General features: G+C 34.3%; 1 protein-coding gene across 3 annotated transcripts in view; it reads right to left on the bottom strand.

Annotated features, from left to right (window-relative positions):
• The window catches only part of LOC150093816 (protein timeless homolog), a 671138-nt gene that overhangs the window by 628898 nt on the left and 29547 nt on the right, over window positions 1-12693 (bottom strand). For all 3 annotated transcript variants that reach the window (XM_090412553.1, XM_090412554.1, XM_090412555.1), the window contains one exon: window positions 11397-11539. In XM_090412553.1, coding sequence (XP_090268679.1) covers window positions 11397-11539 — 143 coding nt within the window. The remainder of the gene's footprint in view (window positions 1-11396; window positions 11540-12693) is intronic.

Here is a 12693-nt window from a genome sequence, read left to right as displayed (position 1 = left end):
GGCAGGAAGCGATCTCATATTTCACTGTACACAATATATATTAGGAGAGAGAGAGATGAAAACGCTCTATGAAAAAAAAATATATACATGATTTTTAAACTTATAGAACTATATTAGGCCTTCATGAAAACAGAAATCTTATCTTAAACTTGTAGAACTGTTTTTGAATGTTCATAATGTTTAAAACGATAAAATAATTTAAATAAATTATTTAATAATAAGCTTTAATTTTTGAAATAATTTTTTTTTACAGTCAGTTACTCATTACTTTGCAAAAGAAAATGAGCAGAAGAAAAGCAGAAGGTGATAGCAAGCGCCAGTTTAATGAACTGTGCACAAATGAGTTCTTATTTATTGCGGATCCTTCAGGAAAACCGTTGTGCATTGTTTGTGAAAGCACTCTCTCAGATAATAGAAGATGATCTTAACAGACACTATAGAAAACATCAAGCTGAATTAGAAGAAAAACTGAAGTTAGTTCCTGGGTCTGAGTTGCAGAAAGAATATGTGGTTAAGAAAAAGGAAGAAATAAAAAAGAGACAAAATATATTTGTGAAACGAAGTTGTAGAAAGTGTGGCAATGCTGGAGGCGTCTTATGAAATTGTCTTTGTGTTGGCTAAAAAACGCAAGCCTTTCTCTAATGGAGAGGAAGTTGTTAATCCCTGTCTTGAAAAATTTGCAAAATGTCTTGGTGATAAGAATGTTGAAAGAAAAGTAAACCAAATTGCTCTGGCCAAGCAAACAATTACAAGACGCATCAAAGAACTTTCCCATGATGTTACTGAGCAATTGAAAGACCATGTTCATGCTTGTTCTTTCTTTTCTTTAGCCTTGGACGAATCCGCTGACATATGTGATGTAGCCCAATTAAGCATTTTTATAAGAGGAATTGATGGTAATTTTAACATCTTTGTAGAACTTATTGGTCTTGAGTCACTTCATGAAAAAACCAAAGGGTCAGACATATTTGACATAGTAAAGTCATGTCTAGAAAATCAACAACTAGATTCTAGTAAGCTCATCAGTGTTTGCACTGATGGAGCACCATCAATGGTAGGTAGAGTTTCTGGGACTGTAACTTTACTTGAAAGGTTTTTAGGTCATTCTCTACTAAAGTATCATGGTATTATACATGAAGAATCTCTGTGCGGAAAAACTCTAAATTTGAAGCATGTTATGATACCAGTTGTAAAGTGTGTGAATAAAATTAGAGCAAGAGGGTTAAACAGAAGAGAATTCAGAGAATATTGTGAACTGCTAGCTATGGAATATGGTGATCTCATCCTTCATTGTGAAGTGTGCTGGCTTTCTAAAAGACAAGTTCTCAGTAGATTTTGGAAGCTGAAAGAAAGTGTTCATAATTTTCTGGAAGAGAAGGATGAGCTGCATGAGGAAAAAGCCCCCTGTTGTGTGATGAGAAATGGCTATTTGATTCAACGTTTTTAGTTGATGTTACCAGCCACCTCAATGATCTAAATTTGAAACTGCAGGGCAAGAACAAATTGTTTCCTAGCTTAGTAAATGAAATCAGTGCATTCAAAATGAAATTAAAACTGTTCATCTCACAGATAGAAAAAGATTTAAGTCAATTTTCACATTTAAAAGAACATAGTAAATCTGTTGAAGATAATGGCAACTAAACAAAATATACTGAGAAACTCAGATTATTGCAAGAGTCCTTTAACAGTCGTTTTAGCGATTTTGCCAAAGAAGAAGATTGCATACTTGCATTTATAAATCCCTTTTCACTTACTGAACAAAAAATCTTGACGATGCCTAGTAACATACAAATGGAACTTATTGATCTCAAAAACAATCCAATTCTTCATTGAAAATGAAATTTAATGAACTTCCATCACTCCCAGATGCTTCTGATATAATTAATTTCTGACGATCATTGCCCTGTGAACATTTTCCCGAACTGAGAAAATTTGCTCAGAGTTATATCAGAAGCATCTGGGAGTGATGGAACTACATACATTTTGGAACTACATACAGATGCGAACAAGCATTTTCATTAATGAAAATGATTAAGAACAAACTATGGTTGCGACTGACTGATTCAAATTTGAAAAACTGTTTGATGCATTCTGTAACTGATCCAAACATTACAAGCTTAGCAAAAGCAGAGCAATTTCAAAAGTCTCAATAAAATAATTAATCTTTATCTTGACTTTATATGAAATCCTTTTATTTAAAACTGCTAAAAGTGTCTGTATATTAATATTACCATATATATTACCATATATATAATAAATCATTTTATGCATAACTGTTAAATATATCCATATTACCATATTTTAAAAGGGCTGAAAAGTGGTATAAGTTTGTATGGCGCATCTTAAGTAAAAAATGAAAAAATTGACGCATCAACTATAAAAGGTTGGCCACCTCTGCTGACTACATTTATTTACAAGTATAACATCATATGCACAAAGTAAACAGCTAAGATCAGCATCTCCAATTTTGATATCAGATATAATACCACTTTTCTTCATAATGTGATCCACATAGATAATGAATAACAATGAAGATAATGTGCACCCTTGTCTCATGCCTGATGTAACATTAAACCATCTTCCTGTACTTCCTTCTTTTGTCTTAAAGTGAAAATCTTATCCTGACAACCACTGTTTTGCCTGGATCTATCTTGTTCTCCAAGCTTCCTTTCCACAATTTTTTTAACTGTTTCTCAAGAATACTTGCATAAATCTTACCGGAACACTCAGTAGAGAAATTCCTATGTAATTCTCACATTCAGTTTTATTTTCCTTTTTTTTTTTTTTTTTTTTTATAGATGAGTATTATGAAAGCTCTACTTCAATCAATTAATCATCATAAATTCAACTAATTAATCCAGAATTCAAGCATTCTAAATTATACAGTACAGCCACTGTAAAACTTTTAGACTTCCATAATCGAGCATTTCTAGTCGAATATCATCCACTCCAGCTGCTTTCCACATTTCAGGTTTTTAATGGCTCTTTTTACTTCAAGTATTGATATGCATTCTTAATTGCATGCCTGTTCAGTGTTTTCTATTACCATACTGTCACTTGTTTCGTTTAGCAATTTTTTGAAGTAAGCATCATATATCAAGAATATCTTTATCTTCAGTTTTCGTGTCACCTTTATCATCTCAGATTTCTATTAGGTATCTTTCCATTTCTGAGCTTTTTCAATAGCCACCAGAATATGTTGCCACCTTTCTGATATTTATTTTTTGTGTTCATACCATTATTATTAGCTTTGCTCTTTTCTCTAAATGTTTCCAAAATATTTCTGTGTGTTTAGTAATCATTTGCTACTCTGTTGTTTTGATCTCCAAAAAGAACCACCTTTCTCTTTCTGTCTGCTTCTTCAAATGCCTTGAAAAATTCTTTCTTTTAGTGTGACACGGTGATCAACATTTAAAAAAAATTATGGACTTTACAACTATGTTATAAATAACTATTTTAATTTCCCAACGTTTCAACCTTCATATTAAGGTCATCATCTGGAGTATATACAAATATACAAGGACAAGCTGAGTTACATTTCACATATGATTTCATCAACGGTTATTCTACTGACATGACCTCTAGTGAATATATATATATATATATATATATATATATATATTATGAGAATTCATTTTTACTCGGTTGGAATATTATGGAAAAGCTTTACTGACTGTTACCGAGAGATAAAAAGATGACAAGATATATTTAAAAAGATACTACTAGTTTACTAGTTTCGTTGAATAGATCAACATCTTCAGGTATCACAATCAAAGAAGTATATAAAAAATTACAGAGACTTAAAATTGTAATAATAGAACAAGTATAAAAAGACAGTAGCATGTTTGAAAAACAAATGCGAGTATGAGTTCCAAACAAACGTATACTACATGCTCTTGCGAGTGCACCAGTACTGAACAGAAGCAGCGTGTGCATCAGAGAGATTGTAACGCAGGCTGTTGTTGATATGAGAGGAATCTAGAGAAATTTCCCTAGATTCGACAATCTTTCTTTCGACTTCATCGTAGCACACATGGATGTTAGAAGTTTGAGTCCAGTTTATAATGTGTTGGCCACGTTCTCTTTTCAGCTAACTCAGACGAAGGCCGCCAACACATTGTAAACTGGACTCAAACTTCTAACATCCATGTGTGCTACGATGAACTCGAAAGAAAGATTGTCGAATCCAGGGAAATTTCTCTAGATTCCTCTCATATCAACAACAGCCTGAGTTACAATCTCTCTGATGCACACGTTGCTTCTGTTCAGTACTGGAGCACTCGCGACAGTGCGTAGTATACGTTTGTTTGGAACTCATTACTCGCATTTGTTTTTCAAACACGCTACTGTCTTTTTATACTTGTTCTGTTATTACAATTTTAAGTCTCTGTAATTTTTTATATACTTCTTTGATTGTGATACCTGAAGATGTTGATCTATTCAACAAAACTAGTAAACTAGTAGTATCTTTTTAAATATATCTTGTCATCTTTTTATCTCTCGGTAACAGTCATTAAAGCCTTTCCATATATATATATATATATATATATATATATATATATAAATATACATAAAAATACAGATAAAATTAAAAAATTAATTAACTATTTAGAAACTACATCAAAGCTAAATTCTACTTAAGATAACATAAGAGAAACATTCTTTCATATAAATAGTTTTCTTACAGTAACAATGATGTTCTAATCTAACATGACAATTGTTATATTAGATTTAAGATTCTGGATTATCTACAGTCCTGTTTATAGTTAACTCTTAGGGAGAAAGGTTCTGTGGTAGAATATGTGCTTTCCATATGCTTGGGATTTTTAGACCATCACTATTGTTCAGATTAGGGTGGTTGATAGGAATCTCACAGGTTTCCTTAAATTTACATTAATACCATGTTTTGGGGTGATGAAAACAACTATGCTTTTCCAGTCAATTCTATGTAAAGTGTTCAGGGCATGATTAGAAAGGCCAGCTTCACCATAGTTATTATATTTAATGGGTCACTTATGTTCCTTTTGTCTGATAGGAACTGTGTGTCCTGTTTCTCCTATACATGGCAGATTACAGGTGCAATAAATATGGTATACTCCAGGGTGAGTCTTTGGATGAGTTGAGTAAGCTTTTTAATTTTGCAGGAGATTTAAAGGTGGCTTTGAGGTTGTATTTCTGTAGTATTCTGTTTATTTTATCTGATGTCCCTTTAATGTAAGGAATGGTTACAGTTTTATTGTAGTCTGGTTTATCTTTGTTTTTTATCGAGATCTTGGAGAATTTTGTTATAGTGTTTTGGCTGTAACCATTGTTTAGGAAAGTATTGCTGATAACTTTAAATTCGTCTTTAAGTGCTTGTTCATTGGAACAAATCTTCAAAGCCCTGTTTTTTAGTGTATTAAGTACTCCTACCACCACCCAACACAAAAACATCTAGTTTTTGTGTTGGATGGTGGTGGGAGTTTATGTATATATATATTGGCCAGTATGTGTTGGTTTCCGGTAAACAGTGAAGGAAAGACTGACAGAAGGAAGACGTGTGACAAGTGTATCTAGAAATGGAAGTGTGTTCTGCTTTTCAATCTCAATTGTGAACTGTATGTATTTGTGTTGTTTGTTTAAGTGGCTAAGGAAAGTGTCTAGTGTCTGGCAGTCATGGGAGGCCAGATCACAAAAACATCGTCAATGTACCTAAGCCAAACTTTGAGTTTTAAAGGAGAGGAATCTAGAGCATGTTGCTCAAAATGTTCCATATAAAAGTCAGCAATGGGGGGGGGTGGGGGGATAAATAATAGCGGGCCCATGACTGTGCCTTCTTTTTGTAGGTAGAAAGCATTTTGCCATACAAAATAACTAGAACACAATACATGCGCAAAGAGCACCGTGATATCTGGAGGAAATTTGTCCTGTAAAAGAAGGATTGTGTCATTGATTGGGACATTCGTAAAGAGGGCAGAGACATCAAAACTGATTAATAAATCATCTTTTTCTAATTTAATGTCTTTGATTATGTTTATGAAGTGTTCTATGTTTCTGATATAGGTCAACACTCAAGGAGTTGGTAGGTCATTTCCCCTCCTATATCAGAAACACAAAACACTTTATAAACATAATCAAAGGCATTACAATAGAAAAAGATGATTTATTAGTCAGTTTTGACATCTCTGCCCTTTTTACGAATGTCCCAATCAATGATCAATCTTTTTTTTACAGGACAAATTCCCTCCAGATATCATATCACTCTTTGCGCATGCATTAAGTTCTGGTTATTTTGTATGGCAAAATGCTTTCTACCTACATTTTGTATGTTGACAATGTTGACAATGTTTTCGCAATCTGGCCCCCCCATAGCCGCCAGACACTAGACACTTTCCTTAGCCACCTAAACAAACAACACAAACGAACACAGTTCACAATTGAGACTGAAAAGCATAACATACTTCCGTTTCTAGATACACTTGTCACACGTCTTCCTTTTGGCAGTCTTTCCTTCACTGTTTACCGGAAACTGATATATATACACATAAACTTCTACCACCACCCAACACAAAAACTAGGTGTCATTAATACTCTAAAAAACAGGGCTTTGAAGATTTGTTTCAATGAACAAGCATTTAGAGATGAATTTAAAGTTATCAGCAATACTTTCCTAAAAAATGGTTACAGCCAAAACATTATTACCAAAATTCTCTACAAGACCTCAATAAAAAACAAAGATAAACCAGACTACATAAAACTATAACCATTCCTTACATTAAAGGGACATCAGATAAAATAAACAGAATACTACAGAAATACAACTTTAAAGACACCTTTAAACCTCCTGCAAAATTAAAAAGGTTACTCAACTCATCCAAAGACCCACTCCCTCTGGACCCCGCCCTGGAGTATACCGTATTTATTACACCTGTAATCTACAATATATAGGCACTAGAGGTCATGCCAGTAGAATAACCGTTGATCAAATCATTGTCTCTTTAGCATACTATGTGAAATGTAACTCGGCTTGTCCTTGTATATACTCCAGATGATGACCTTGACATGAAGGTGGAAACGTTGGGAAATTAAAATAGTTATTTATAACATGGTTGTAAAGTCCATAATTCCTTGAAAAATTCCTTTGCTTCTTCCTTAGTAAAATCTTCTGTGGAATCATATGCACAAATAAGTCTCATTGCCTTTGATATACATTCTGATATACATTCAGATTACTTGACTCGATATTGCATGCTATTCAAGAAGATTATTGTATAGTTAGAGTTGAATGCTATAGCTAGTTGTTTCTTTTCCATGATTGTTGTTGCCTGAATATATCTAACATCTTGTATTTGTTGCTTAGAAAGATCCTGCCTGGTGTTTTCTGTAACATCTATTACATCAATCCAGTTCTTCTACTAGTTTTTTTTTTTTTTTTTTTCCCCACAATGATGCTTGTTATGTTGACGGTTCCATTGAATTCTGCTCATGGTGAGTAGGATATGATCTGGGATTTGTTCCAGTAGCCAACTCCTCATTGTTTGGCCTGGTTCCATTAAAAAACAAAGGGGATTTTGTTTAACGGGGTGACAACCCAGCCAGCATGAAATTTTGTTATGCTGTATCATCACATTGCATAAAGGCACGGATAGGCTTATGTGTTCGTCACACATGCTGAATTGAATTTAAAAGGTATTAAATCGAACATAGATTGATAAGAAAATAATTATTTATTAACTTAAAAGCTAATATTTTGCTAATATTATATCCAGAATCTTCAGAGCACACAAAGTTTTTTACAAATGTGAGACAACCACAATTCGGTGTAACAGTGGGGCTAGTATAAGTAATTGCAGCGTGCAACACAAGACTAAAGTCCTAATACGGCGACATCTAAGTTAAAAAAAAAAAAACAGTAGTCCAAAGTTTTGAAAAAAAAAAAAAAAATTAAAATAAATATTAATTTGGTCTTAGAATGACAGTCTCCAAAATCTTTGGTAGATTTATACAGCAATACTTGTTAAGGTTTGGAGTATGTTTTAAGGCTTCTGTTGATTCCAGGAACAACCTCTCTGACTTGTAGAAGCTTCTGTGCAGTACTTTTGTTTTTTTCCAATTGATCCTGAGTGCCGGGGTATCCAAAGCATGGTCTGCCAGACCCGATTTGCTATAGCGAAAGTGCCAAATATATTTTTTGTGTTCACTGAGGTGGATGTCCACAGTTCTTCCTGTCTGTCCATAGTAAACTCGATGACAAGAACAGGGCACTTCATAGACTCCTGGATGTGATAAAGGAGTGAATGTGTCCTTAGGTGAACGGATGAGAGCTGCCAATTTCACATAAGGTTTAAATACGGTGCACAGTTGGTGTTTATTAAGCACCCTAGATATCTTTACAGATGTGCCTTTAATGTATGGGATGGTGATAGTTTTGTTGTAGTCTTCTGTGGTAGATAGTTGGGGAGATTTCTGGGTAGCATTTAGTATTTTATCTATCTTATGGTGATTATAGCCATGGTTAGGAAGGTGTGGAGCAGGTGAGCGAGTTCAGCAGTGAAAGCAATGTCACTGGAACAGATTGCTCTAGCTCTATGGGTTAGTGTTTTTTAGATACTATATTGTTTGTGTAAATATCTCCCTGTATGTGTGGGTTTTACATGGAAAGGGAAAATATACAAACAATTGGATGGGACAGCTATGGGGATCCCCCCACCTTAGCCAACTTCTACATAGAACATCTAGAAAAGCCTAGCTATCAACACAGCCACTCTCAAACTTAATCTCCTACGCTATGTTGATGAGGTGTTTGCTATTTGGCCACATGGCCCAGACACAATGAATACATTTTAGTGCATCTAAATAGCCAGCACCTTAAAATCCACTTTACAATGGAACTAGAAGCCAATGACTGCCTGCCCTTCCTGGACACACTGATCACATGTCTTCCAGAAGGTTCCTTATCATTTTCGGTTTATAGAAAATCCACACATACATTTGTACTAACTCTGTACAAATGTCAAATCCACCCAACTTCAGAATATTGTTATCATATTTTGTATATTATTGCACAAAAAAAATCTTAAAATCTCTGATGTTATGCAAAAGAGAGCAATTTGGCTGACTGGTAATTTCTCTCACTGATACTCTGACAACTGTCTCACAGAAGTCTACTTCAGCCTTATATCTCTTCTACAGATATTTCAAATAGGCACTGCTTTGTTAAAAGATGAGTAGCAGCTGTCCAACATCCTTTTACAGAATATCACATCTATCACACCTATTCTTCCTATTTCATTCAAATTACCTCAATTCGCCAGAACAGCCTTCCTTCTTCCTCAAGAAGTGTTCTCAACAACTACAACATCTTACTGTTCAAAGTATCAATAGGTTTCCTTCTCCCTTAATTCTTGGCTGGGTTCTATAATCTCCTGCATGTGTGTGTGTGCACATATTTATATGACACACACACACGTGTAATTTATATTGTATACAGGCAGCCCCCCCCCACCCGACTGTAAATTTGCCTTATGCAAATTATCATGAAAAGGCTAGAAAAATGGTGAATTATGAAAATTTTACTTAAACTGTTACTTGTGAATAGCATTATTTAGGCTATCAAAAGTAACACAACTTGCTTATTGACTAATCAAGTTTAGTAAAGTGAATTCAACTCTGACTGAAAAATCACAATTTTTTGGGGGGATTCCACTTCTTTACCACTGGAGCTGTAAAAAAAAGAAAAATTGTGAAGGAAATTCAAGGAGAAAGGTGACCAGCAGGCACATGAGCAGTGCGGAGCACAGGCCAGAAGGGTAACCAGTGTGGTAAGAAAGACAAAAGTGGAGTAAAAGGAAATTAGCAATGCTGGCCAAAGATAATTCCACACAGTTCTTTCAAGTAAAAAGGAGAATGTTTTTGTCAGAATTATTTTAGTGAATGCTGATGATAGGAAGGTAACTGAATCAATCAAAATAGTAGAATTATTTTGACATTATTTTGACAATAGACATATTGCAGTAATGAGAGAGGCAAAGGCTTATATGAGAACTGATGTAAATGAAATGGAGGTGCATAGCATATGACAGACCCTTAATGTAAATATAGCTATGGGATTAGATAGAATACCAACTCAAGTTTTATGTGAAGGTGCTAGGGAACTGTCAGTGCCTTTGACACATCGTTTAATCGAAGTTTCAGGGTTTTCCAAAGGTGGAAAGAGGTGGAAATAGTTCCATCGCATTAAAAAGGCTCCAATCAGCATATGTATAGTTGTTGTCAAGGTACTGGAGAAGCTAGTCAAGAGCAAAATACAGGAATGGATAGATGGAAATGGTATGGGGCAACGTGGTTTTGTGAAGTGTAGGTTATGCCTCAGTACCTTGCTCTAGTTTTATAATACAGTAAGAACTGAGTTAGATAAAAGTAATGGGTTTACAGTGATATTACTGGACTTTTCAAAAGGCTTTAACAGGATATCACATGGAATTCTAATCAGTAAAGCATGATATATCATATTTCATATATATATATATATATATATAATAATGTAAGATGAACATACAGGCTCATGGATGGCTTGTGTCTTTTAAGCAGTGCATACAAAGGCAACTCCAATGCCGTTACATTATCATAAGCGCTCTGGTAAATTTTGGATGGGTCAAGTAGATTTGTTTGTAAGTTTCTTTCTATATTTGGCTATAAAATATAGATAGATGTTTATATGGAATATGAAATAGATGTTTATATGGAATAAAAGAGAAATTAATCAAAACACTAAATTAGTTGTATACAAGACAGCATTCAAACCAATTTTAACTTATGGATCTGAGAGCTGGGTTAGAAGTCAAACACTTGACCAAAGACTAGAGACCACAGATATGAGAGTCCTGAGAAAGATTAGGGGTGTGAACAGATGGCAATATCATATTAAAAACAAGGATATTAGGAAAGAACTTGACATTGACAGCATCCAGGACTGTGTTAGCAGAGCTAATCTCAGGTGGTATGGTCACTTAAACAGAATGGGAGAGGAAAGATTAACAAAACAAGTCTTCTCTGCCAGGTTGACAGGAAAAAGACCCAGAGGAAGATCAAGATATAGGTAGGTTGATAAGGTAAAAAGTGCCTTGGAAGATAGAAATATAAGGTCTGACAATGTTGGCACCTTGACAGATAAAAGATTGATTTGGAGGAAAATTGTAGATAGGAAGCTAGTAATGATGTAAATTTTTCATGTAGTACTATCATAACCTGTACACCCCTTGAGGGTAAATGTCAGGAATTTGATGATGATGATGAAATATAGATAAATCCAAATATCCTTCATTTAATATCTTACTTATGCCAAATTAAAGCCTTTTGGTTTTATACTTAAGTAATAAATATTATGCATTTTGAATTTGCAAAATATTGCTCCTTACCATAAAATTTGATCATGAACACTGACATCATCATCAGTTCTCTTTTCTGATACTGGATCTGCAGGTACATGTAAAACATTGCGTATCAGTATCAAAATTCTCTCTATTGTAAGTCTATCCTCTTCTTGTCGTGTTTCCCAGTCCTACATGAAATAAAGAGTTTCAAATATATAAGTATCTTCAAAACTTATTGAAATTAAGCTGAAATATCCTTACCTAGAGTAGGCAACAGTTGTAGTCACTTCCATATTTTAGAACAGCAATGTATATATATATATACCGTATATTATCGCATATTATGCGATCCATGTATAATGCGAACTAGAAATTTTGTTTGAAAACTAGCCTAAAATGCCATGTCCACATATAATGCGATCTGTTAATCTTGTTCCATAACATTATAAATAATACAATACGAATTAACAAAAGAAATATTTATTTTAAAACAAAATGTCAAAATACAATATGAATTAATGAAAGAAATATTTATTTTAAAACGAAAGGTCAAAATACAATAAATTAACGAAAGAAATATTTATTTTAAAACAAAATGTCAAAATCCTTTAAATTCTTCTTCATCTTTTGAGTCATCAAACATTTCATTTATAAATTCATCTGTAGGGATTGTGTCATCAGTGTAGTAGTTGTCGTCTTCGTCAACTACTACACTGATGACACAATGTAGTGTAGTAGTGTAGTGTAGTAGTTGTCGTCATCATCTTCATGCTCTCCATTTTGTTGTGCGTCATCCTCGCTTTCGTATATGACGTGATCTTCTGATCCATCCATTGAATTACTTATTCCACATTTAAGAAATGAGTGTCGAATCATTTCAGATGTATCGAATCCCATGCTTCTTTAACCCACTAAGGTGATCTCAGACTTCTGAAAATTCCCACCCTTTGTCATCTTCACCAAACCAGATGACATCCATTCTCTCCATTTTTCACGTAAGTGATCTTTAAATGACTTATTCAAGCTGACATCAAGCGGCTGCAAAACGGAAGTTAGACCACCCGGTATGACTGCTAGGTCTGTATGTAGCTCACGTGCTTTCTCTTTGCTTGCCTCCGTTAAATGCGCCCAGAACATATACCAGACTAGCATGCTTTGTTGACGTAACAAGCTACCTGGACGTATGTTCCATACTTGATCCAGCCACAATTGTACACCTTCTTCATCAATCCAACCTTTCCGATTGGCACGAACAATTACATCTGGTGGAAATTTCATATGCTTCGGAATTTTCTTCCTTTTAAATATCACTGCCGGCTTTAATTTGGTTCCGTCTGTCATG

The sequence above is a fragment of the Typopeltis vanoorti genome, chromosome 23, assembly GCF_054136105.1.
Source record: "Typopeltis vanoorti isolate ZY-2024b chromosome 23, IOZ_Tvanoo_1.0, whole genome shotgun sequence".
Taxonomy (NCBI): domain Eukaryota; kingdom Metazoa; phylum Arthropoda; class Arachnida; order Uropygi; family Thelyphonidae; genus Typopeltis; species Typopeltis vanoorti.
Note: the sequence above shows the minus strand (reverse complement) of the source record. Positions and strands in the feature narration are given on the sequence as shown.